We start from the raw sequence: 23,718 nt of genomic DNA, 5'->3' as shown, positions 1-23,718 counted from the left end.
TCACCTAGTCCATGGTGATATCATCTTCACACCACTCTGTAGTTGTCTTTCCCTCAGAGAAACTCCACTCATCTAGCTGATCATTCTTATTTTGGTCCTTCTCATCCTTCCAAAAACTGCTGGGTGTTCTGTCTTCATCAGCCGTGTTGCACACATATATATCAACACAACTCCTCACATACTGTAGCTATCTCAAATATTTCCATTAAGTGGAAGAGATGTTGGAATGAGTGAGAAAACCAAAACTTTATCTATGCACATCTTGTCCTTGCTGCTATCACCACTTTAATGTTAAAGCTTGTCTGATTTCCCTTCTGAATTTTTGATTTTCTAGTTTATAATATTGTATATAAGAATCAGGTACCCTACTAATAAAATTACTACAAATAAAGATCCTGCTCTATCCCTACAGATATCACAGATCACATTGAATCTTTTATGATATCTACCAGTGAAGAGCACTCCTCCCAACACCTTAACTGTAAAAGGTACATGGGCTTGCAACACTCATATTCAGGACGTTTGGGATTTTAGTTCCAAACTAACTTTTAATTTTAGTTTTGCTTTGCTTTCACCAGTGTTATGAGATCACCAACATAGATGACCTTTCATAGCAGACACTGAAGTTCTGATTGACTCCTCACATGCTCATTTATGTCACCAATCGGTGACTTCAACTAAGGCATCACCAACAAATATGCCCAAACCTCTCCGTTCTTTTCATTTGTTGTACTAAACTTTGGATTTTATGCCATGAACATTTTCAATATTAGAAAATACTCACTTCTCCTCTTCTTTTTCAGTCATGTATATACCATATTTAGCTCTTACTCCTCCCATGTTTGAAGAAATGCTCACATTTAGCCCATTACAGTAAGCATCTTTTTATATCTGCCTCATTTTCTGCCTGCTCTTGTTCAGTTCAGTACCTAAACACCTTCATCGGATTTTGTTCTTATACAAATATACACAGTATTATAATATTAAAATATCTATTAAGAATAGATTTTTAAAAGTATGTTTTGCAGCTCTTACCATAGCAAGTTTTTCTCCAAAGTTGGTTGATATACATTTCAATCCTTCCTCGGTTGCCTGTTTGCGCAGATCAGCTTTGTTTCCTACTAACATGATTGGAATCTCTCCAAGGGACACATCCTATAGATTGAAACAGATGAGAAAAAAAGGACAGATTAAGTAAAGTTGTTCTTAAAATATAAGATACAGTATATACTGTTATGTATGCAGTTTTGTAGGAAGGGAGTGTGTATGAGTGTATAATAATAGTACTGCGCAGGGAGTGGGAGGCTGTGTATAATAATAGTAATAATAGTATTGTACATGCATCGCCTCTGTAGCCTGATAGCTTTTTTTTTAATGATACAGTGGAAAAAGCTGCAACTGTTTTTTTTTAAATATGCATGATTTTTACAATAAAATGATTCAGACATCCAGCATCCAATTTGCTTAGCACTCCCAGTACTGTTCAGATGTTTGGTAAGAAATTTTAAGAGGTTCTGTGGTGTTTTCTGAAATGTAAATCAATATTAGGAATAACTTTGCAACCCACAGGATTCTACCCCTTACGCAAATTGCAAAATTTGCAGTAAATTTTTAATTACACAAACTTTTTAGGAAACAATTATTCACATTAATCAAATGGTGAATGTATTATATAATACAGCATGGGTCATTAAACAGATTAGACCTCAGACCAAATACTTTTTGGACCAGACCAAATGGCAAAACCAGTTTTGGACAACAAAAATACATGACAGTTTATTTATTTAGCCTTCTTTAAGGCATTGAAACAGACCCCATTTACAAATATGCCTCAGTCTGACAATAGGCATCAACTTTATTGGAGTATAGAAGTTCAAAAACTGAAAATGTAGCCCCGGGTTAGATCATAGTCAATCTACTTTTGCAGCTTCAATTTTGTGAATGACTGCAAAAGTCAAGTTAAGAGTTAAAGCCTACTGTATATGCCAAATGTGTAACTTGTAGATTCATAAATTATAGAAACAGCCACATTTAATTTTGTCACAATTGTGAAAAATCATATTTGCTTATGTTTAAATGATTTGCAGCCACTGAAACTTCCAAAATATTTGCTGCCCAAAAGAACTTTATTATTTATGGAATACACACAATACAACTTGTTTTGTTTGCCATGATTTATTATGCATTAGAATGCATGACATTATTTCATTTATAAAAATTTTAACCAAATTACATTTTTCTGAGAAGTTAAAAAAACACATATCAGATACTTGAACTCCTGCCATATTTTTGTACTGATCTGATCTTATCTGATCCTATCTATCTATCTATCTATCTATCTATCTATCTATCTATCTATCTATCTATCTATCTATCTATCTATCTATCTATCTATCTATCTATCTATCTATCTATCTATCTATCTATCTATCTATCTATCTATCTACAGTAAACCCCCGCAAAGACACGGTTCAGGGTTCATGACATCAGTTGTTCACGGATTTTTCCTAATTGTTAGCGGAAACTGCAAATATCCTTCGTAATTTTCTATGGCTTTTTTTGTGGCAATACTGCACTGTAGAGTGAACAGGAAGCAACTGTAGAGGAAAACGTGGCTTTGGATGGTGAAAGTAGCCAATCCGAGAGCATTGTACTCTACTAGAATTTGAAACTGCAACTCCCAGCAGTCCCTGCAGTGGCTCTGATTGGTCTTCTGGGTGCAGGGGCTGTTGGGGTCAAAGGATGTCAGTGCGGCTATTAAAAAGGGGGCTGGTGACCAAAAGGAAAAAAAACGTTTTTGTAATTTTTGTTTCAAGTTTCTGTCTCTCTGCCTGCCTTCTTTCTGATTACCTGAACTTATTCATTTTGTCCTGGATCGTTTCGTGGTTGGGGTCTGCATTGTCTGCTGTCTGCCTGTGTACATGAGGACTGTAAGTGGATTCATTGCCATCCTGTGAAGAAAGAAGCACTCCTGAACCCATCCACTCGTCTTCACCATTTCAGGAACTACCAGTAGGACTATCTTTACATTCCCATTCAACGTGCGGATCTCTGGACTATCTATTTCCATCATTACATTTCATCCGTTGCCGTTTTTTATGGACTTTACTGTGTGTGTTTTGTTTGTGCTTTGTTGTATTTAATATATAATCGCAAGAAGGGGAACAGTGGTGGTATCGTTGTTTTCATTAAATTCTTTATTTGCTGTTTGATTACCGGTTTGGTTTGTTTTTGTCTCTGTTTGTGAATGCGTGCGGGTCGGGTCAAGGCTGGGTGCGTCCCTGGAATCTCCACCATAAAAATAAATAAATCGCTGTCTTCTCAACAGTGTGAATCTTAGTGGCACTGGACCGCTACAGCATTATTCATTTCTCCTTGCTTCTGATTGACTGCTGCCCTGTGACGATTCCCCAGCTGAGTGTTCTTGTGTTTTCCGTTTTGTTCCTCTTAACTCTTAAACCGCCGCAACTGGCTATAGTCGTTTCCCAGTGCAATTTACCAGCATGCTGGTGCTGTACATTCGTTGACCAGCCAGTTCATGACCACTGCCAGCCCCTGAAGCACTACAGCTTCACTGTCTCTGGGATTCAGCTGCTGCAGAAGACTAGCCTGAAGTCATCAGCGTTCACCTCTGTGTGCTTGCGTGCAGCTAGTTCAAGCGCAGTTGGCTTGGTGATATACTGAATTTTATCAACAGCATCAGTTGCACCTTGTACATATTGTTCCAGTAGTTTTTTAAATAGTATTTACAGTTCATTAGCAGTGTGTAAAATGATCAGTGTTGCAGTAATTGTGATGCTCTTTGCATGAAAAAAATGTGTTCCATTAAAATTTCACTTTTTCTTTGTGAATTTACTTAAAAATTACAGCAAAAAAGTACTGGGCGTCCAGGGATGCATTAACCCCCAAGTATGTGGCAGTTTAAGGGTTAAAGCCCCAAGATGCCGCTGAAATGCCCTGCACCTTCTAAGGCTTCTGGCAATGAAAACACGCTTGCATGAATTACAGTATATATAGCGGTAACATTGGTATTTTACATTCTAGCACTGCAGGAGACATATCAGTACAGTACTGTACAGTATACGGGTTTACCTTTACATTCTTTTTTTTAGATAATGTATTAAGCTGAAGTTGAAATGAAATTAAAGTGTTTTGGGGGCATATTTAGGGTTTAAACTATAAAAATAGGCATTTTTTTAACCACATCCATAATTTGCGGTTTTTCACAATTCATGGGTGCTCTAGGAACGTAACCCCCGTGAGTTTCGGGAGTGTACTGTACTTCCTTTTTGGACTTAACATCACCTCAAAGCATTATGACATATGCTGAATCAGTGCAGTCCCCCTGTGTTAAGATCTTTGGACTTCCTAATTATCTTCTTATATAATACGCTACTGTGGCTGTTCGTTTGTCTGTCCAGGATTTTAAATCACCTATAGCTCGCAAATCATTTGAACTATTGACCTGAAATTTGGTACATATATACTACGTGACGTCTACTATTCGCTTTTGGGGTGATGATTGACCTCCAAGGTTATTCCTCTTTTTATTTTTATTTTACTTTATTGCAGAATCAACTCTTGGCAGCAGCTAGCAGGGCAGCCATGCGGTGAATGCATACGGGCACCATTCTCATCCCTACCACCTTTGCCGTCACTTCCCCTACCTCTTCATATCTTAATTCATTCTTGAGGCAGATTGAAGACAAGTTCCAGCTTAAGTGTACTAAGTAATTGCAACACAAACACTGACTTAATCGGTTTTAACGCGAAAAGATGCCGATGAAAGAAGAGAAGAAGCGGGCCGCTAGGGTGGAGAAAACAAGAGCTGCTCAGGAAGCAGCAAGCGCATCAACCTCTGAGGAAACAAATGCTAAATGAACAGAGAAAGAGAATGAAAACTACGAATGCTTAAGTCAAGTGTAACGTGCAGTGCGCAGTTACTGGTGTGTAATAATATAGACTCAGATACGTATGCAAAAAATGGTGCACCTAGAGTGTCGGAAGCATTATGATTTAAAGCAAACTGGTAACAATTCACTCTAGACAGTGCAGTGATGAAAAAGGTAACTAAAGTCTTATGTTCTCACAGCATCCTGTTTAAGTCAGTGTGCAGAAGCTGTCAGGCAGGTGTTGCAGGGCATTCGATCTTCCCATAAAGGAAAGAAGCGATGAGTAAGCTTGGCAAAATATACACTGAAAGGCAAGAGTCTTCAGAGTCAGGCTAGGATCATTACTAAATGTTCTGAAATCAGTCACTAAAATAAGTTGGCTACACAATATTGGAAGCTAGGGCAAAATCAAAGTTTAAAGCAAAAAATAAACTGCTCAAGAAACTTAATGCATTAGAGTCTTTCCTTTTTTGAAAATACTAGGGGGATCCGCCCCCTGCTCGCTTCACTCGCCCACCCCCAGGTTTGGTTTACTGGATATACAATTTAAAGAGATTATTATTTTAATGGTAATTCATGATAATTGTTACATATGCATTATTTTCACTTTTACTTTAAAACTTTCGCGTTGTGACAGGGGTGGCTGAACGCTCACTAAGGAGAAGCGGTCGGATTATCTGCTGGCTTGCTGCTGCTGGTGAGCTGCATGTTCTGCTTGTCGCTTGTCATTGTTTTAAGAGCTGGGAGCACATGAAGTGTGTCTGCCAAAACCATTCCAACAACTGCCAGGTTAGATGACCGTGAACTTGTTTTAAATGCTGTCTTACTGCCTTGTCTCACATGACGTTAAAGTGTCTCTCGCGGAACGTCAAAGTGTCTTCTTAGAAGATCACGTCTCATTTCCCTAGTCTCCCTCCCAAGAATTCCAACCACTGTCTGAGCACTGAAGCTGAAGCTAGCTCTTCAAAAGAATGCTTCCAAGACCACATGATCAAATCCTGTGACATCACACACAGAACACATGCCCCAGCAACCCATTCCAAAACAGTGTTGTGTGATGATGTTGCAAATACACAGCTAAGGTGAAAAAATAAAATAAACATGGGAAACATAAAAACAAAGACACAAACCTTTATTATTTTAACTGAATCACAACAGGTAATCACTAGGAAAAGCAGTTTGAGATGATGAGATGACAGATAATAAGACGTCAGGATATATAGGAAAATTATCAACCCAACCATTACCGAAACTGCTTAATCTGGATCAGGGGCTATGGGGGGTGAAATCTATCCTAGTGGCTTCAGGTGCAAGACAGGAACCAACCCTTGGAGGAAATATCATTGCATTGGTGGGTACACTTACACACACACACACACACACACACATTCTCTCATAAGGGTCAGATTACAGCAGCTAATTAAACTAACATCCACATTTTTGGCAGGTGAGAAGGAAACAGAAGTACCAGCAGAAAAGCCCATGCAGACGTACAGAGAAAGTGCAAACTCCAAACAACCAGAGGCTGGGCCATGCTTCAAATAAAGGAGTTTTGAGCTTTGAGACAGTAGCATTATGCACAACTTTGCTGTCTTTTCTCTTCATTTATATTCTATAATAAAATCTGCAAGATATCAATAGAGATAAGATAGCAAAGTGCTGCCTCATGATTCAACACCCATGCATTTGAATCCAGGCCCAGTCACTAAATGAAATCCCCCTCCACAAGTCAGCATGGGTTTGCTCCAGGTACTTTCCATTTCTTTGTATGTTAAAAAAGAAAAGCATGGATAGATTAACTTGTGATTTTGACTGGGTGCAATATGTCAGAGTGTGGGTTTCTAAACATGGCTTACTAGTGTTTTGCAACAAGATGGGAAAAAGGTAAACAGTAAGCAAGAGGAGAAGAGGAGAAGAACCACAGTCAAGAAGAAAAAGAGAATTGAAAACAGTAAGTCAAGTGATCTTTAGATAAGTCCAAGGAATAAAGCAAAAATCAAAGTCAAGAACAGCTCTCGCCATTAGTCAAACAGCAAAGAAAGCATCCACAATTATGGATGATGTGCTTACTGTGATGCTGACCTTTTTACTGATATACATATGATGTCATGATTCTTGACTACTGAAGCCATACCCCTTGTGACACCATAGCAACCTAGCCCAAAAAGGCAGCACCCACTAAAAAAACAAAATGTACTGACTTTGCTATGCAGCAGAAGCATTTTAATAAGGATGGACTCCAGGGAGAAATTAATAGGCAAAGTTTGATACTGGGAAGACAAAACCTTACAAAATCAAAGAATGCAGTGGACAAGTTCAAAACGAAAATAATTTCATATTACCAGAGCCAAAATTTAAAATGAAAGTCATATGTATATTAATAAAGGAATTTGTTGTCAAAAATCAGATTGGAACACTAATGGGAAGTAGCAAGTGTTTCATTTGTCATATCCGCAAACTTGGACAAACCAGGCAGTGCATAATGCTGACCAAGGAACAACTACAAAACAATAAAATCCAATTCAGATCATGATACTGTTGAGGGAGAAATCCAAAACATATTAAAACTAAATAAATAACCCTTAAACAAAATATATTATAAAATAATATTAAATATGAATAATTCATACGTTAAATCATTATGAAAGACAAAGACTGTAACAAAGATGTTTAAACCGCAAAATCAATTAACATAACAAATGTACTCAGTGCCATATCATAATTTCAACTGATAAGCATTCTCCCCCAGAGCTAAACCTGAGTTTGTGCCCAGTGATAGGCTGAAATTGGCTTTGGTTCCCTGTGATCCCAAACTGGCCTAAGTAGACTAACTAAAAAAGTGAATAAATAAATCAGGTGAAGTTGCAGGAATTAGATGTATTGACATTTCAGCCACTTTGTACAACAAAAATAACAGCATTAGTTAATGAGATTCAGGCACAATGCTGTGAAATAGCAATTGCTTTAACTGAGCAGATGTTATCATAAAGACTGTGACATATTGTATTTGTGGGTAGTGTAACAACTCTTTCCACTAATGCTAGTTTGCAGCATCTGTTCCTAAAACTGATTAATCGGCAGGCAAAAGAACAAAGGCACCATCACTTCTTCTTCATTGTAAACAACAGCTGGATGACTTGGAACATCAAAATGAGGAGCTGTGTGTAACATAAACTAAAACTGAGGTAATGAACAGCTGTTACTTTATGTTGAGAATTTGTGTAAGTTACAGGAAAGTGGCAATAAAGTAGGGTTCTGTGGGTTGTGTAAAAGACATAACTAAACCAAGGCCCATGCTTGAAAACAGACCCTACTGAGTGGCTAAAGCAAGGTGACACCCTTTCTGTGCACACATCAAGTTTTTTACAGTAGTGATTACAATAAATCACATTTATTTAATATTGTGACCTGCTGGCTAAAGCTTAATAAAGCAATCAGGAGATTAAAAATACTAGTGGGAGTGGGCAGAAATGAATTCAGGGAAAGGCAATGGTCTGAATATAAGGATAAGTTAAAATATCAATGCAGGATCAAGAATCATTAAAAAATGAAAGGAACATGTGCTAAAACTAGCTTGTTTTAATTAGCTCTAATTGACTAAGAATAAAGTCATTTAAATTTCATATTGAATGCCAAACTGGTATGACATAAGCTGTTTACCGCCATCTTATATAGGTGGGGTAAAACAACATAATGTTATATGACTTCGCATTGCTGGCCAGCAACAAGAGTAGCAAATGACACCAATCTGTCCATCACTATATAATGAGCAACACAAAATGGTGGTGGCAGTAAGAAACAAAATGGTTTTGACAGAATAATAAAATATTTAATAACTCTTAAAACAAAATGTACTAAGACAAAAAACACAAAAATGTGTTCTCGGAGTTTATAACCCAGATTGTAACATTTGTCTATTAAAATGTGCACCTATAGTTTTAAATGTTACTGGTTTAAACGTTATTGCCCATTTGAAATATGTCTAACTACTATTAAAACCTGAGTAATGGGCAAGATAATCTTCTTTACCCAGTCTGAAGATGTGCTGGGGGCATCACCATAGACAACTGTAAAAAGTGGTGCATAAATGGTGCAAGATAACAAAAAATGGACAATCATTCATTTGTATGACCTTTCCATTAAAGGACCTTGCTTGAGCAGCTTATCTATTCAGAGGTACTTCATCTTTAAATGAAATTTAATATTTGACACATTTTAAAAACTGAACAGAGCCCTTTAAATTTTATACTCCTAAAACAAGTACCACTGGAACTGAGACTGCTTACAGCACACATTGTTTCAGGTAAAGCAGTAGGTCAACTCTAAAGACAGGATGCATTCTGTGACTTCTCTGCTATTTTAATCAGACAAAATCTCCTATAAAAATGCATTTTCTGCTGTCTCTCTTCCAGTCCACCACTGCTTCTGCACTGACAGGTGCTAGATCACAGCCAAAGCAACTGAAGGACAAAGCACTTGTTATATGGAACATCCAGATTCCTGTTAACCGTTTTTTTACCAATACTGCAGTTCTCTAATCCAGATTAATACATGTTTTAAAAACCACCTTTAATTAGCTCTTGTGTAATATGTTTACTAATCATTCATGGCCATTTAAATTCACAGTTTGTCGTCTACTTTTACGCTAAGAGAGAAATGACATTTTCCAAATCACAAAAAAAGATTCTTTGCATATATGTGATTAGCTGATTAATACAATGGCAAAACCTTCTTTTTCATGTTGTATGTGTACCTGGTATTATCTATATATACAATTCACTAAGCAGCCGACCATGGCACACAAGACAACCATGGGATATGCCCGACATAGCCACGCCTGCCAACTCACAGAGCCCCGCCCACCAACTCTAAGACCATGGGATACGACGACAACTCATAGAGCCACGCCCACAAACTCTAAGACCATGAGACGAGAACGCCTGCTGACCCGCCCGCCCGCCTGACTGTTACCAGCATTCACCGCAATGTACTGGAGTGTAAAACTATCACAGCTGCTAAGCTTTCAGCCACGTGAGATTGAGCAATAACAGGTCTGTGATGCCCTTAGATGTCTGGTACTGCACGCGCGCTACACTGAATGGATCAACGTGTGTCTACCTGGCGCCGAGAGGCGTGGGTAAGCTGTTGAACCCCATTCGTGATGGGGACCAGGGCTTATATTGTTCCCCATGAACGAGGAATTCCCAGTAAGTGCGGGTCATAAGCTCGCACTGATTAAGTCCCTGCCCTTTGTACACACCGCCCGTCGCTACTACCGATTGGATGGTTTAGTGAGGTCCTTGGATTGGCCCTGCCGCGGTCACTCACGGTCTCTGGCGGAGCGCCAAGAAGATGATCAAACTTGACTATCTAGAGGAAGTAAAAGTCGTAATTCCGTAGGTGAACCTGCGGAAGGATCATTACCGGTTGTGCTGACCTGTCATTGGACGGTTAGGGCCCGAAACCTCTCAGGCCCGCTTCCCCGCCCTCTCTTCAGAGAGGCGGAGGGGGCGGTAACGGCGTCCTTCCCCTCTCCCCCCGTTCTGCCCTCCACGCCCGACCGCCGTCCAGCCCCATCCCTCGCTCTGGGAGGTGGGGGCGCAGCGGCAGTCCTCCAGTTTTCAGTCACGGACAATTGTATGTTGCTCTCTCCAGAGTTCCATCTTTTCATTCACTTACAGTCGTTTCCTCAAATCACCCCATTTGGATAACTGTGTCTTTCAGGAAGTGTTCACCCATCAATACATAATTATGCAGCGTATGCTACATTGCGGGTTGGCTAGTTTATTTTACTTCCCCAAAATGTTATTCCTTATCAAATGGTGGAACACTGATGGGAATTACATATAGCAAGAGAAATATGAACTTCCAAGTGCAGTGCAGTAGAGACACAATCTGGATCATCTAAAAGGACAGCAACTTGCATGCATGAACTAATCACCATGCTTTATTCACAGAGGTCAAGGAAGCACAGCAGTTAAGGGCTTTTTGAAAACTAAAATGATTAATAGTTCTGATAAATGTAAAATATACTCTATCTTCATGCTCAAAAGAACTTTGGAAACTGGTGAACATAAATGAATATTAGGTGCACAATATAACATTTGTATAAGGTGTAGAGTTCTTTGGAGTGATCTGCTACAAGTCTTAAAATATTTTTGGGTTATTTTTGACATATTTCATTACTCTGTGACTAGTCAAAAATGTCATGAACCTGTGCTAAATTCAATTAAAACGTAACAAGATGAATCAGTTGTAAATTGGTTTTGATTATAAGTAAACCTTTTTTCAGGTATTTAAGGAAGAAGGTGGTTAAATTCTTTTAATATTTTGTTTTCACTTTTTTAATTTGTTAATTCGATTTTACTTTTCATTTATTAATTTGCACTATTGTATAATTGTTTTATAATACCATAAAATAGAAAGACATCTAGCAACATACAAAATGGCAGTCTGACTTACCTCAATCATGTCCACCCATTCTCGCACATTTATAAAGCTTTTCTCACAAGTGACATCATATAACAGCAAAACCCCATCAGCTCGTCTGAAATAGGACTTTGCAATACTGCGGAATCTGTAGAAAAAAACACAGGAAATTAGCACAAATGTCAATATCACATAAATGGCACATACCACTTAAGAGAACACAACACAAAATAAAATAGTTCAAAAATAGTGCCAAGTACATTAAAAACTTTTTTACATATCAGATAGAGGGTTATAAACAAAGATTATGCAACTGCTAATACCTTTCCTGTCCAGCCGTGTCCCACAACTGCAACATAGTAGGTTCCCCATCAACAATTAAAGTCTTCATTTGAAAGTCAACACCTGAACAGAAAAAAATTGTGGGGATTACATTACTTTGAATCAATGTAAAACTTAACAGTTGTTTCATCTATATTTAATAGTTTGAGATTTAGTAGACTGTTAACCTGGATCGTAAACCTCTCCCTGAACTAATTTGTTCATGATATCTCAGATTTTTCATTGTGGTGGGTGGCCGGTACTCTCCCAGAGTGTGGAAAGACAGGGGGAGAGAGTATTTTCAGGACATAGGGCAGCTTCTTTGGTTTCCAGCAGGGCCACAGGTCATGAGCATGGGAGGTCAACCCTGTTGGAACCTGTGGCCACCTCCAGGGGGCGCATGGACATTTCCAGGGCCTTATTTGGCCACACTTCCACCACACCCGGAAGTGTGGCCGGAAGAAGCTCATTGGGCACCTGAAGTCCTTCTGGGTGCCCTATAAAAAAGGGGCCAGTGCCACCATTCGATGGCCAGAGTTGGGGGGAAGAGGACAAAGCCTGAGGAGGAGTGGAGGGAGAAGGCGGTGTTGTGTTGTTGGGTGATTGGTGCACTGTGCAGTGGGGAGCAGGGTGAAACGCTCCCCAATTGTAAATAAATGGGTGTTGTGTGACAAAATCTGTCTCCTGCCTGTCGGTGTCCGGTTTAGGGTGGCTGTACGCACCCTGGTGGCTTACAACATACTGTAGTACTTGCATTTGAGTTATAATACATTACATTTCATTAAAATCGTACTGATCAGTTTAATCAGCAGCCAGTGACATAAGTAAAGGAATGATAAGATGTACCCAGGGTTGCACTTGTATTTCCTCGAAATTCATTTTTGCAAAGTCTAAGCAAGAAGCTTGATTTCCCCACTGCCGCATCTCCAGCTAGGACAATCTTGTAAGCTTTTTCAGATGAAGGAAATTTAAAATTTCCATCAATTTTATCAACCTGAAATTTAAAAACATAGTATGTTATAGTCAATTATAAATATAGTATAGTATGTTTGTACTGCAGGTTCCACTTAAATTAATTATAAACTCATTAAAAGCAAACATTTTGCAAACGATATTTAACGTCATAATTGCCATTGTCTAATATTAATAATAATAATAATAATGATAATGATAATAATAATAGTAATAATAATACTTTCCATTTATACAGTGCTTTTCTAACTACTCAGAGTGCTTTACGTAGTGAGTGAGGAGCCATTTCAACCTCCACTGATGTGTAGCATCCACCTGGATGATGTGACTGCAGTCATTTAAGGGCCGGTACACTCACCGCACATGAGCTATTAGGTGGTGAAGTGGAGAGAGAGATAGACAATTAGAGACCAGGGATGATTGAGGGTTTCAAAATGACTAGGCCATGATGGACAATTTAGTCTAGACATTGGGATACGCTCTGCTCTTTACGAAGGATGCCCAGGGATCTTTTGAAAGAACTGAGAGTCAGGACCTCAGTTTTACATCTCATTCGAAGGATAGCTGAATGTAGTGGATAAATATGAGCCTAAGTTACACGTGTCTCTCACTGATCGCGTCTGTCTGCTTTTTTCCTCTGCTGCTTTTCATTTTTGATTTTTTTGTACTCAAAGATAGCTAAGTGCAAAACAGACTACAATTTAAAAAAATAGTGCTGTATTTAAATCAGAATAAACAAAGAAAAGACCACAAAAAATAAACAAATAAGAAAACACAGATGTAGGCCCTGCTGGTCCATGATTCTCTCACAGAAATGCAACACACTGATCTCACCTCCCAAGAGACCTCTAAAACATATTTTATATTCTTCCAAAATGACTGTGCTTCTGGGTATGTCTCTATCGGAATATGTCTAATGTGGCTAGTTTAGATTGTAAGCAAACAGCATTTGTTTTTGAAAAGGTCTTTTAGTGTTTCACTGGGCAGTATAACAATGTCAGGAAACTACCTAGGTCCATGGTTTCATGTTCTAATTTGCATGTATTTACAAGAATGTGTACTACTCATTATCTCGTAATTTCATTTACTTATTTGGCTAACACTTTTATCTAAGGCACTTCATAACATCTGAGAGATATGATTGGTTGCATTTTTTTTTTGTTTTTCCAGTCGTAGTACAGGCAGTGAAGTGACTTGCTCATGGTAACACAGTATCAGTAGTGGGGTTTGAACCCATAGTCTTAAGGTTTGATCTCTAAAGCCTCAACCACTACACCACGCTAACTGCCTTAATTGATATTGTCATAAATTAAATTAAAGTCATGCACATACTCATGTACCAAGAACTAATAAATTATCATCAGCAATATTTACAGTAAGTAGAAAATCAAACTGATCATTTTAGGTAATTTATTACAAATAATACACTTTCAATGAGCGTGTTAAATGTTCTTTAATAAGTTGGTTATTAACAGAAATCTAGTTCCAAAAAAGCCATGTACAATCTACTGTATTATTCCAGTTAGAGAAGCCAGACTATCAGTCTCCCAGAAAGTGACTTAACACACATAGACGTCTCCGTGAGAAATGGATGAAGAATGTAAGGTGTGGCTAGATACTAACATTAATTCATGACGGCTCTTTTTTTATTTGCAAAGGGCCTCTTGGTAACTCCCTGGCAGGCTTTCTTGCCCAGTAATTAATTCTTTAGAAACGTATGGAATCTTATTCCCACCACACAATATAAAAATTATACGTTATTTAAGAAAAGTATTGCATTATTTCACAATAATTATTGCAATCTTTTGCAAAAGAATTGCATTATTTTGCAATAATTATTGTGTTATTTTAAAAAGATATTGCCTGCTGTGGTCGGTTACATCCTGCATGTGCGTACTCTGGTCATCTAGTGACAACTAGTGAGGAAAACAAGTACATGTGTAGCATGTAGCAAGTGATAAGAGCTGAACAGACGTTACAGGTATACATTTAATCCTGCATGTGCTAAGCGATAAATATAATCTGCCCAGTTTAGGATAAGAGAGGTTAGCAGTGAATATTGCAGGGCTCAATAGCACAGGAAAGAGTGTGCTGTGTGAAATCAAGGAACAGAACTCTACAGTATAAACAAAGTGTTTACTTTTTTCCAGTTATTTGCTATAGATATTTTCAAACAGTGTGATCTGGTTAAGCAGAAATCAGGGTTCATACTTGTAGTCTTCCAGGGCACGGGTTGGGGATGGAAAAAGTAAATGAAGAGCTAAATGTATTTTGGTAAATAAGAAGTATTAGATAGATAGATAGATAGATAGATAGATAGATAGATAGATAGATAGATAGATAGATAGATAGATAGATAGATAGATAGATAGATAGATAGATAGATAGATAGATACTTTATTAATCCCAGGGGGAAATTCACATACTCCAGCAGCAAAAAATATTAAATGAAAGAGTAATAAAAAATGCAGGTAAAAAACAGACAATAACTTGAATAATGTTCAACGTTTACCCCCTCTGGTGGAATTGAAGAGTCGCATAGTTTGGGGGAGGAATGATCTTCTCAGTCTGTCAGTGGAGCAGGACAGTGACAGCAGTCTGACGCAGTTCTACTAATCAGTGTTAAAATGGGCAATCATCTACAGTTACGCACACACGCTCAACCCACAAATGCACTGGGAGAACATGCAAGTCACATGCAGACCCTGGCATTGTGAGGCAAGAATGCCAGATCTGTGCCACCACTTTGCTCATGTTAAAACATCTGTACTAAACTTGCTAAACTTTAGCCTGATTAAAACTAAATGTATACCTGTACCTTTATTTCTGTTCTAGATACTCGATTGCATGCTTTGGGCACATTTAATCTTCCTCCCCTCAATGGGTGTCACTAGAAGACTGAAGCATGTGCGTGCACCATGTTACTAGCATCAGAAGGCAAGCTTTCTTTGTGAAATACCACAGTTCTTTTGTGAAATGCCATGTTTTTTTTGGTTTTTTTTTGAGAAATATACTTCCATAGAGATGTCCTGATCTTCAAGAACAAGCTAATTTTATGTATATGTGACAGTACTAATACTACTGCTACTACTACTGGTTTGGGCTAATCAGAATTAATTTATGTAATGTCCCGTAACAATTTTAGGAAGTGTCCTGGTGGTTCCAAACCTCTTATATTTCACACTTTTTGAGGACGCTGTACTGTTCAGAAGACTGAACGCTTTAGAAATGGTTTTATACCCCTACACGGATCTTTGCCTCACCACAGTTTTATTGTGGAGATCTACAAAGAGTTCCATAGACTTCGTGACTTGGTTTTGGTAAAGCAAACAGGGAGCACCTGAGCACAATTTGGAGAGCCAAAACAAAGAGTCTGACTACTTAAATAACTAAGAGATTTCAATTTTTGTTTATTAATAAATTTGCCACCCTTTCTGAAAACAAGTTTTCACTTTGTCGCTTTGTGTTATCGAGTGTAGATTGATGGCAGAAATGGCAAATTTATCCATTTAATATTAAATTTACAAGACAATAAAAGTGTACAGAAAGTGAAGGGGTCTGAATACTTTCTGAAGCCACTCTATATACACTCACTGGCCACTTTATTAGGTATGCCAGTTCAACTGCAACTACTAACGGAAATATCTAACTAGCCAATCACATGGCAACTGCTCAATGCATTTAGGCATGTAGACAAGACAACCTGTTGAAGTTCTGAAGCATCAGAATGGAGAAGAATGGTGATTTAAGTGACTCTGAATGTGGCATGGTTGTTGGTGCCAGACAGGCTGGTCTGAGTATTTCAAAAACTGCTACTGATCTACTGGGATTTTCACACACAACCATCTCTACAATTTGCAGAGAATGGTCCAAAAAATATTCAGTGAGTGGCAGTTCTCTGGGTGAAAATGCCTTGTTGATACCAGAAGTTTGAGGAGAATGGCCAGACTGGTTTGAGATGATAGCAAGACAAAATAATTACTGGAAAACAAAGAGCAAATATTTATCTAGCAATGAAATGTTTAAATCTGTTAATATAACATGCTGGACATAACTGGAATTAAACAAGGCAAACATATCAAAATACCAAATTTAAGGGAAACTGATGAAAAAAGTTTGAACCTGTAAATGTCATTAAACATTTTTTCCATGTTTAACTTTACCACAACTGTACATAAATATACCTGCCTAAAAGAAAAAGTATATGAAACTATTATAAACTGTAGATTGGTAAATCCTATTTCTACCATTATTACAGCAGCTGAAATCGTTGTAATAGATGTGGTAAATGTCTAATACCTGAGGTGATATTGCAGAGATACATTTTCGTGTTGAGGCTCCGGAGCTGCTTCTGCTTACTGGGTTCACTGGTTTCCAGTCTAACATTGATCCATTCCCTTCTGAACTATATGCAAATGCAATTTCATCTCGAATTTCTGGTACCTATACATGGCAATAAATTAGCTCTTTAAAAAAAAACACAGGGACTATATTCAACAATATATACTGTATTATTAGATTCAACATTTAAGGTTGTTAATGCTGTTTAAATATGTGTGTGAATTTTTTGCACCATCAGTTAATCATCTCAAACATGTTTGCAATTGCAAAATTTTCAAATGTTGTAAGCATACAGAATCTATTAGTGAAAACATTGTCTAGAGTCCTCCTACAGCCTCTTTCCCCAATGCTGGTCACTAAGAGAAGAATGACAAAGTGTTTTTACAGTAGATGATCCATTGAAACTTAAAAAGAGACACATTATTATTAAAGTATTGGCAAAATTTACTGAGCATCTTTCCTGTTACAGTATACATGTACATATTAATAAATATATTAGTGAGTACAATTCAACATATTGTAACTGTAAGGCATTGTAAATCAAAAGCAAACAATTCTATATTGCGCTAAAAATACAGAAAAGCAACTCCCTCCTGTGAAATATTAGTTTGCACTTTACACAAATGGATTTTTAAGACAGCAAAGGTCAGAACTGAAAGATGAAAGACGTACGTCATTGTCAGAAGCATCTCCCCCAAAGTTCTCTTGCATCTCCAGTGACCTTTGGAAGTTCCTTTGAAGTCTGTATTCTGTCTCAGAATCACAATCATTCAAATCTCGGAGCGTGGAGAGGCCACTGTCAAAGCCGCTCTCAGCCAAGCTCTCAACCTCACAACTGATTCGACGCATGGGGTCACAGAGTGCTAGAGAATCACAGTCCTCGTCTACGTAAGAAGAATGAGAAGATCTGCAGAGACAAAGACAGATATAAAATCTTTTGTAAGTTGCCTAGGATAAAGGCGTTTGCTAAATAAATTTTACAATTATAAAAAAGGCACAAAAGGTATGACTCATGGTCAATGAGTAAGCTGTTCTCAAGACACCCACATCTTGTATAGCTTTTAATGTTTCACACACTAACTGTATACTATAAAAAATAAATATTAATAATACTAATTTTAAAGACATATAAGTGACCTTTCCAAATAAATTGTACTCATGATCCGGTTAGCCTCTATTTGCACCCAAACAACCTAAATGATTAAGCTACAAAACTGTCCTCCCCTCACCCATGTACAGTAAATTACATGTGCATCCTGTCTGTGTCACTAAACATCCTTTTTATTTATTTACGAATTTCTGATTCTCTTTGATCCAAAATATGATTAATTCTTGTTCATTTTTGATAGATAGATAGATAGATAGATAGATAGATAGATAGATAGATAGATAGATAGATAGATAGATAGATAGATAGATAGATAGTGTGATAAAGGCACTATATAGCACCGGACCCAGCACAGACTGACACAGAGGCACGTGTAAAAATACAACACAGACTTTATTTTCTTCAGCTGGAGGGCATGTCTTCCCCGTGAACCCCCCAGCCACAACACAGTCCCAAAAGCACTTAACCTCAACAACACAACTCTCCACCTTGGCACCACCACTCCTCCCAGGCAACCTTGTCCTCTTCCTACCGATTCTGGCTCCTGAGTGGTGGATGCTGGCCCTTTTTATAGCCCACCTGGTAGTGCTTAAGGTGCTTGAACACCTGTTGCTAATTGCACTTCCGGGTGGGGCTGTAGAGGTGTCCATGTTGGCTCCGGGATCCTTGCAGCACCCCCTGGCGGCCACCACAGATCCCCACAGGGTTGTGGACAACTCCATCTCCCATGGAACCCGGCGGGAAACTGAGGCACCATCGTCAACCAGAGAGGCTGCCACCAAGCGTCCCGGGGGAGGTACTGAGAAGCCCATGGCTGCTCCCCCAGAACATAAGTAGAAGGGGTGTCCCGGCCAGGAATGGGACCCGGCCGCCTGCCACAATAGATAGATAGATAGATAGATAGATAGATAGATAGATAGATAGATAGATAGATAGATAGATAGATAGATAGATAGATAGATAGATAGATAGATAGATAGATAGATAGATAGATAGAACTTTATTTGTTCCTAGAGAGAAATTTGGCTTCTGCTGAAGCCCTTTAAAAAAATAAATACAGAAACAGACAGATAAATAAGACATTTAAGATAAGATAAGTTCCAGATTCCCTTAATTCTTTGTTTAAACAAGTGCTTCCCGGCTTCAGTTCTAAATTAACTTGCCCTTAATTTCCACTCATGTTTATAAGTATGTGAGTCACAGTTATGCTGAATGAATTCTGGATCTACTTTATCAATACCTTTGAGAATTCTGAAGACCTGGATTAGGTCCCCATGTGGTCTCCTATGCTTGAGACTAAGCAGGTTTAATTCTTTAACCCTGTCAGAGTACGACATGTCCCTAAGTCCAGGGGTGCACCAGGTTGCTATCCTCTACACTTCTTCAAGTGGCTGCTTTGTCTTTTTTGTAGCGTGGTGACCAGATCTGCACATAAAACTTTAGGTGTGGTCTCACTAGTGCCTTTTGCAGTTTGAGCATAATATCCCTTGACTTATATTCAACAGTTTGTATGATATAAACCACCATTTCATTTGCCTTTTTAATTGCTTCTGTACATTAATGTAAAGATATACAGTAACTATACAGAACAACACTATATTTAGCACTCTATATTTATTATGTGAAACTCAGGATACAGAAGGTTATTTCTATGCAATGCATTTAAAATATAACATGTAAATTACTGCAGAGAATACAATTCATAGTTTGAATTTTAAAACTTGCATTCCTTCTCAAGTACAGTAGTTAGTAACAATTTATATTTCTTGAAATCAGCAGATTACTTCAAGTTCTTCCTCCTTTCTTTGTTATGATCCATCCACTGCAACAAACAGTACAGTGATCTCCATCACATGATTGGCACTCAAGAATAAATGTTTACCAAGCTTTACTGCTTTCGTGCTAAGGCACACAAGGATTTGAAAACCAGGAAATCCTGGATCTATTTCACAGGTCTGTTCCTGAACACACGTGCTCTCTATGAAATGGCTCACTTCAGTAGAATAGCTAAATAAATGGTTTTCAACATACCTATCAAAAAATGGAGATTGGCGGCCACTGAATTTTTGGCTGGATCTTGAAATAGTGCTTGCAGGAGAGATGTTGAGCACACGCTGAAAGAGATATGACTGAGTGTCAAAGGTGAAAACAAAAGTAATACAAGGAAATGCAAGAAAGCTGAAATACTTAACATTCCATTATATTCAGTGTACTGCAGCAGACACACATCAGGTATATTTTTAACCATAACAGGAGGAAATGCTACTGTTTCTTACAGTATCAAAGTTTTCTATATTTAACGGAATGGTTCCTTGAAAATGAGTCAGGTATGCATTCCTTGTATTTTTTTAACGTAATCAAGTTGGCACAGATAATGTTCTGCCTAGATTAGAGAATCCGTCTTCTGAACCAAATATTCCAATTCAGAGTTGTGGAGAGCAGAAGTCTGCTATATTTGCATCATCATTTGCAAAGCTGGACCCAACCTTGGATGGGACATCTTTCTCTCACACACACAGACACACAGACACACACAGGACCCGGTTAAGGCTGCCAGTTAAAGCAACACACATTTCTTTGGGATATGGAAGGAAAACCTGAGTAACGTAGAAAATGACATAAACAATTTGAAAAAATCCAAACTCCACACAGAAAGTAACTGAGTCTTAATTCAAAACCTGGAACTGTGAGTCAGCAGAACTAACAACTGTGCGATCATTGTGCCCATTAAGAAAACTAAAGTGGATTCATATTACAGTGTTTCTAACCCTGTGAGATGAGGAAACAAAATATGACAAGTGGACTATTTAAGTTTTTTAAAAAGTCCTTTCAAATATCAGTGTCACATTATGCCATATTGTCTAAATTGTTTAATCCATATGCCAGAGCAGGCCACTGTGGCACAGATGTGGTGCGTCATGTATAACTTGCTTATGCTTAGAAATGTGTGTAAGCCATTCTTTATGCAAAGGTTGGGGTTTTATATTTGGCATGGAAATTGGCTTAAAGTCACAGAAAGTTTTGACCATCCATAAGTTCTATGCATAGATTTTTTACATTTTAGCGACTTCAGGTGGCAGGGCAAGGAAGTGAACAGAAAATCTGATTTCATTGCATATTTCAATGACGCGTCAGTCACATCCTGATGTTCATCCATCCATTTTCTAAACACTGTTGTTCGAAGCCTGTAACAGAACAGAGGTTGTGTGACTTCTGCTCAATGGCCTCTGTGATGTACACGCCAGTTCAGCTCTAGGATCTCTAAATCAGCTTATAATTTAGTCATCATCATAAAAAAGGACACAAATACCATTAACGATACTTAAATGACAGAAAACTTTGTGTTTTTAAGTTTGCTTGTCTAAGTATTTTAATTGTGACAAAATAAGCACCTTATTTTAAAAAATTAGAAATTGTATGCATAGCTGATGCGAAAGTTGGAGTTTTTCTGTTATTTATTTGCTTCATTAAAGAGAAGATGCATTTTTATTTAAAAACTTGTTTGTCACAGTGTTTTGTGTGATGTGTGATAGCGATTAGCTGAGACTCCCACGCCGCTGTTTGTACAGGCAGCCATAAGCCACAGCAAGGTGTGCTACTGTTTCAATCGCACATGCTGACTACTGAGGATCTGTCCTTTGCTGACAGGAGCATCTTTAAGGTGTGTAAAGAGGAATATACTGAACACAGCATATTCAAATTGAAATCTCAAGGTAAATATGAAATAGTGAGCTAACCTGTAATTGAAATTGCAGAGTATTTTGTTATCCGTTTTAAAGACCAGCAATGTGCATGTAAGAGTTGCTTTGGTTGATTCATCCATCCTCTAAACTCAGGGCAGGGTCCTGCCCATCACAGCGTGAAGACACATACGTACACACACACACACACAGATTAGAGGAGATTTAGCATCGCCAGTCCAAATAACACTGGTCTACAAAAAATATGTTTTGTTTGCTTCTGGGAACTTCAGAGCATCTCTTCATTAAGTTGTATATACTGATTTCATATATGAAATCGGAATTAAGCTAGCAAGTCGGGTTTTTGAAATACACATCATTGACGTTTTGACACTTTTGAATATCAATATAATATATCAACACGATATCTGGAGTTTGGACTATGTCCCACCAAAATTGTTTTGATGCGTTTATTCTGAAAACAAACCAGAAGATGATACCAGAGACATGTTAAAGCATATTTATGTCAATGTACCTCAATATAAAAGTGAGGTCAGCATCCCCAAAAATGTTGGAGGCACTTGCTTTTGTGCTTGTACTGCACATTTGTCTCTCTTTGCAAGAACCAACAGTAGTCACCCATCATGCTCGGAGTGAATTTTCCCCGATATCAGTTTTCCATCACCTTTATATCTTGATGAAATCTTTCCCCATGCTCATCTCTGACATCGCTTAGATTTGGTGGAAAAAATTCGAGATGAGAATATAAAAAATGCATCTTCAGTGACATTCTGGCTCCCGTAAGTTAATATACTTTCAGCATATTCTTCACAAGCTCAGTATAATTCTCTGCTCTGTGACTGTCAAGAAAATTCTGGAGAACCTGCACGAATGAGGGTGCTGATTCAGTTGGCTTCAGTTTCCTTCTGAACTTATCGTCAAGCATCAGTTAACGTATTTCAGGGCCAACAAAAACACCTTCCTTAATTTTGGCTTCACTTTTCTTGAGACCAAACTTATTTCTTAAATGCTGAAACTCACCGCCTTTACTGTCCAGTCACCCTAGTCGTCCAAGAACATCATAACTAAAAAATCATAACTAAACATCATAACTAAAAAATTGGGACATGCTGGACGAAAACGGTTTTCAGATTTGGAGTCAGCAAGTGAAATTTGTTCAAGTACAGGTGAAAGAATCCCAGTAACAAAATGTTTGTTGACCAGTGTAATCTTCTTGTTTTTGGACTGTGGGAGGAAACCAGAACAAACCCATGTGGACCTACATAAAAAGTTCACGCAGAGAGTACCCAGGTCGCAACCCCCAGACTCCTTGCCACAAGACAGCAGCACTACTGATACATCACCGTGCAACTATTTTATTGATTAACATATTTATATTAACTGTGACCTTAAAAATTGAGGACAAAATATCCTTGATTTGAGATTTATTTTATTAACATAGGTTGTCTGTTTTGCCCTGGTCACTCATTAAACTCTGCCAAATGTCAGTAATGCCTTAATTTCACATTCAGTGAAGCTTCATTTTCTGTGTTCTCTCGTGGTTTGAAAGTAAAACCATCACTCAGGAATATGGCCAAATTTATCTGGTGATTAGATCATGAATATTCAAAAACGTAATTTTTTTAAGCCATACGTGGTTGCTGGCAGGTGGTGGTGGGGAGTGGCTAAAAGTGTGTACATGCATGCATACTTTTAAGTTGATCTGAGTTTCATAAAGGAACTTAGTGTGTGTCCTGGCGTACAAATGGTTTTATAAATCTGAGTTTTTTGTGCATACGCCGTTTTTGCCTTTCTAGCATAAGCAAAATTTTCTTTGGAATCTAAGCAAGGTGGTGTTACGCCTTTTTAGACATATACGTGGTACCAAATCCAATGCACACATACACTACTTGATTTAGCATATCAATGATGGAAAGAAAGAGAGGTGGCGCACTTTGTAAACATTTTGGGTTCC

At 38.1% G+C, this 23,718-nt stretch overlaps 1 protein-coding gene across 1 annotated transcript in view; it reads right to left on the bottom strand.

Moving 5' to 3' along the window:
- rasef (RAS and EF-hand domain containing) overlaps positions 1–23,718 on the bottom strand; it is a 99,692-nt gene that overhangs the window by 8,544 nt on the left and 67,430 nt on the right. The window contains exons 9-15 of the mRNA XM_028802431.2: positions 20,095–20,177; positions 17,628–17,862; positions 16,914–17,057; positions 12,489–12,636; positions 11,645–11,726; positions 11,355–11,469; positions 1,036–1,155 (exon numbers count right to left, since the gene is read on the bottom strand). Of these exons, the coding sequence (XP_028658264.1) occupies positions 1,036–1,155; positions 11,355–11,469; positions 11,645–11,726; positions 12,489–12,636; positions 16,914–17,057; positions 17,628–17,862; positions 20,095–20,177 (927 nt within the window). The remainder of the gene's footprint in view (positions 1–1,035; positions 1,156–11,354; positions 11,470–11,644; positions 11,727–12,488; positions 12,637–16,913; positions 17,058–17,627; positions 17,863–20,094; positions 20,178–23,718) is intronic.

Source organism: Erpetoichthys calabaricus, chromosome 5, assembly GCF_900747795.2.
Source record: "Erpetoichthys calabaricus chromosome 5, fErpCal1.3, whole genome shotgun sequence".
Classification (NCBI taxonomy): Eukaryota; Metazoa; Chordata; class Cladistia; order Polypteriformes; family Polypteridae; genus Erpetoichthys; species Erpetoichthys calabaricus.
This window is presented reverse-complemented; position numbering and strand designations above follow the sequence as displayed.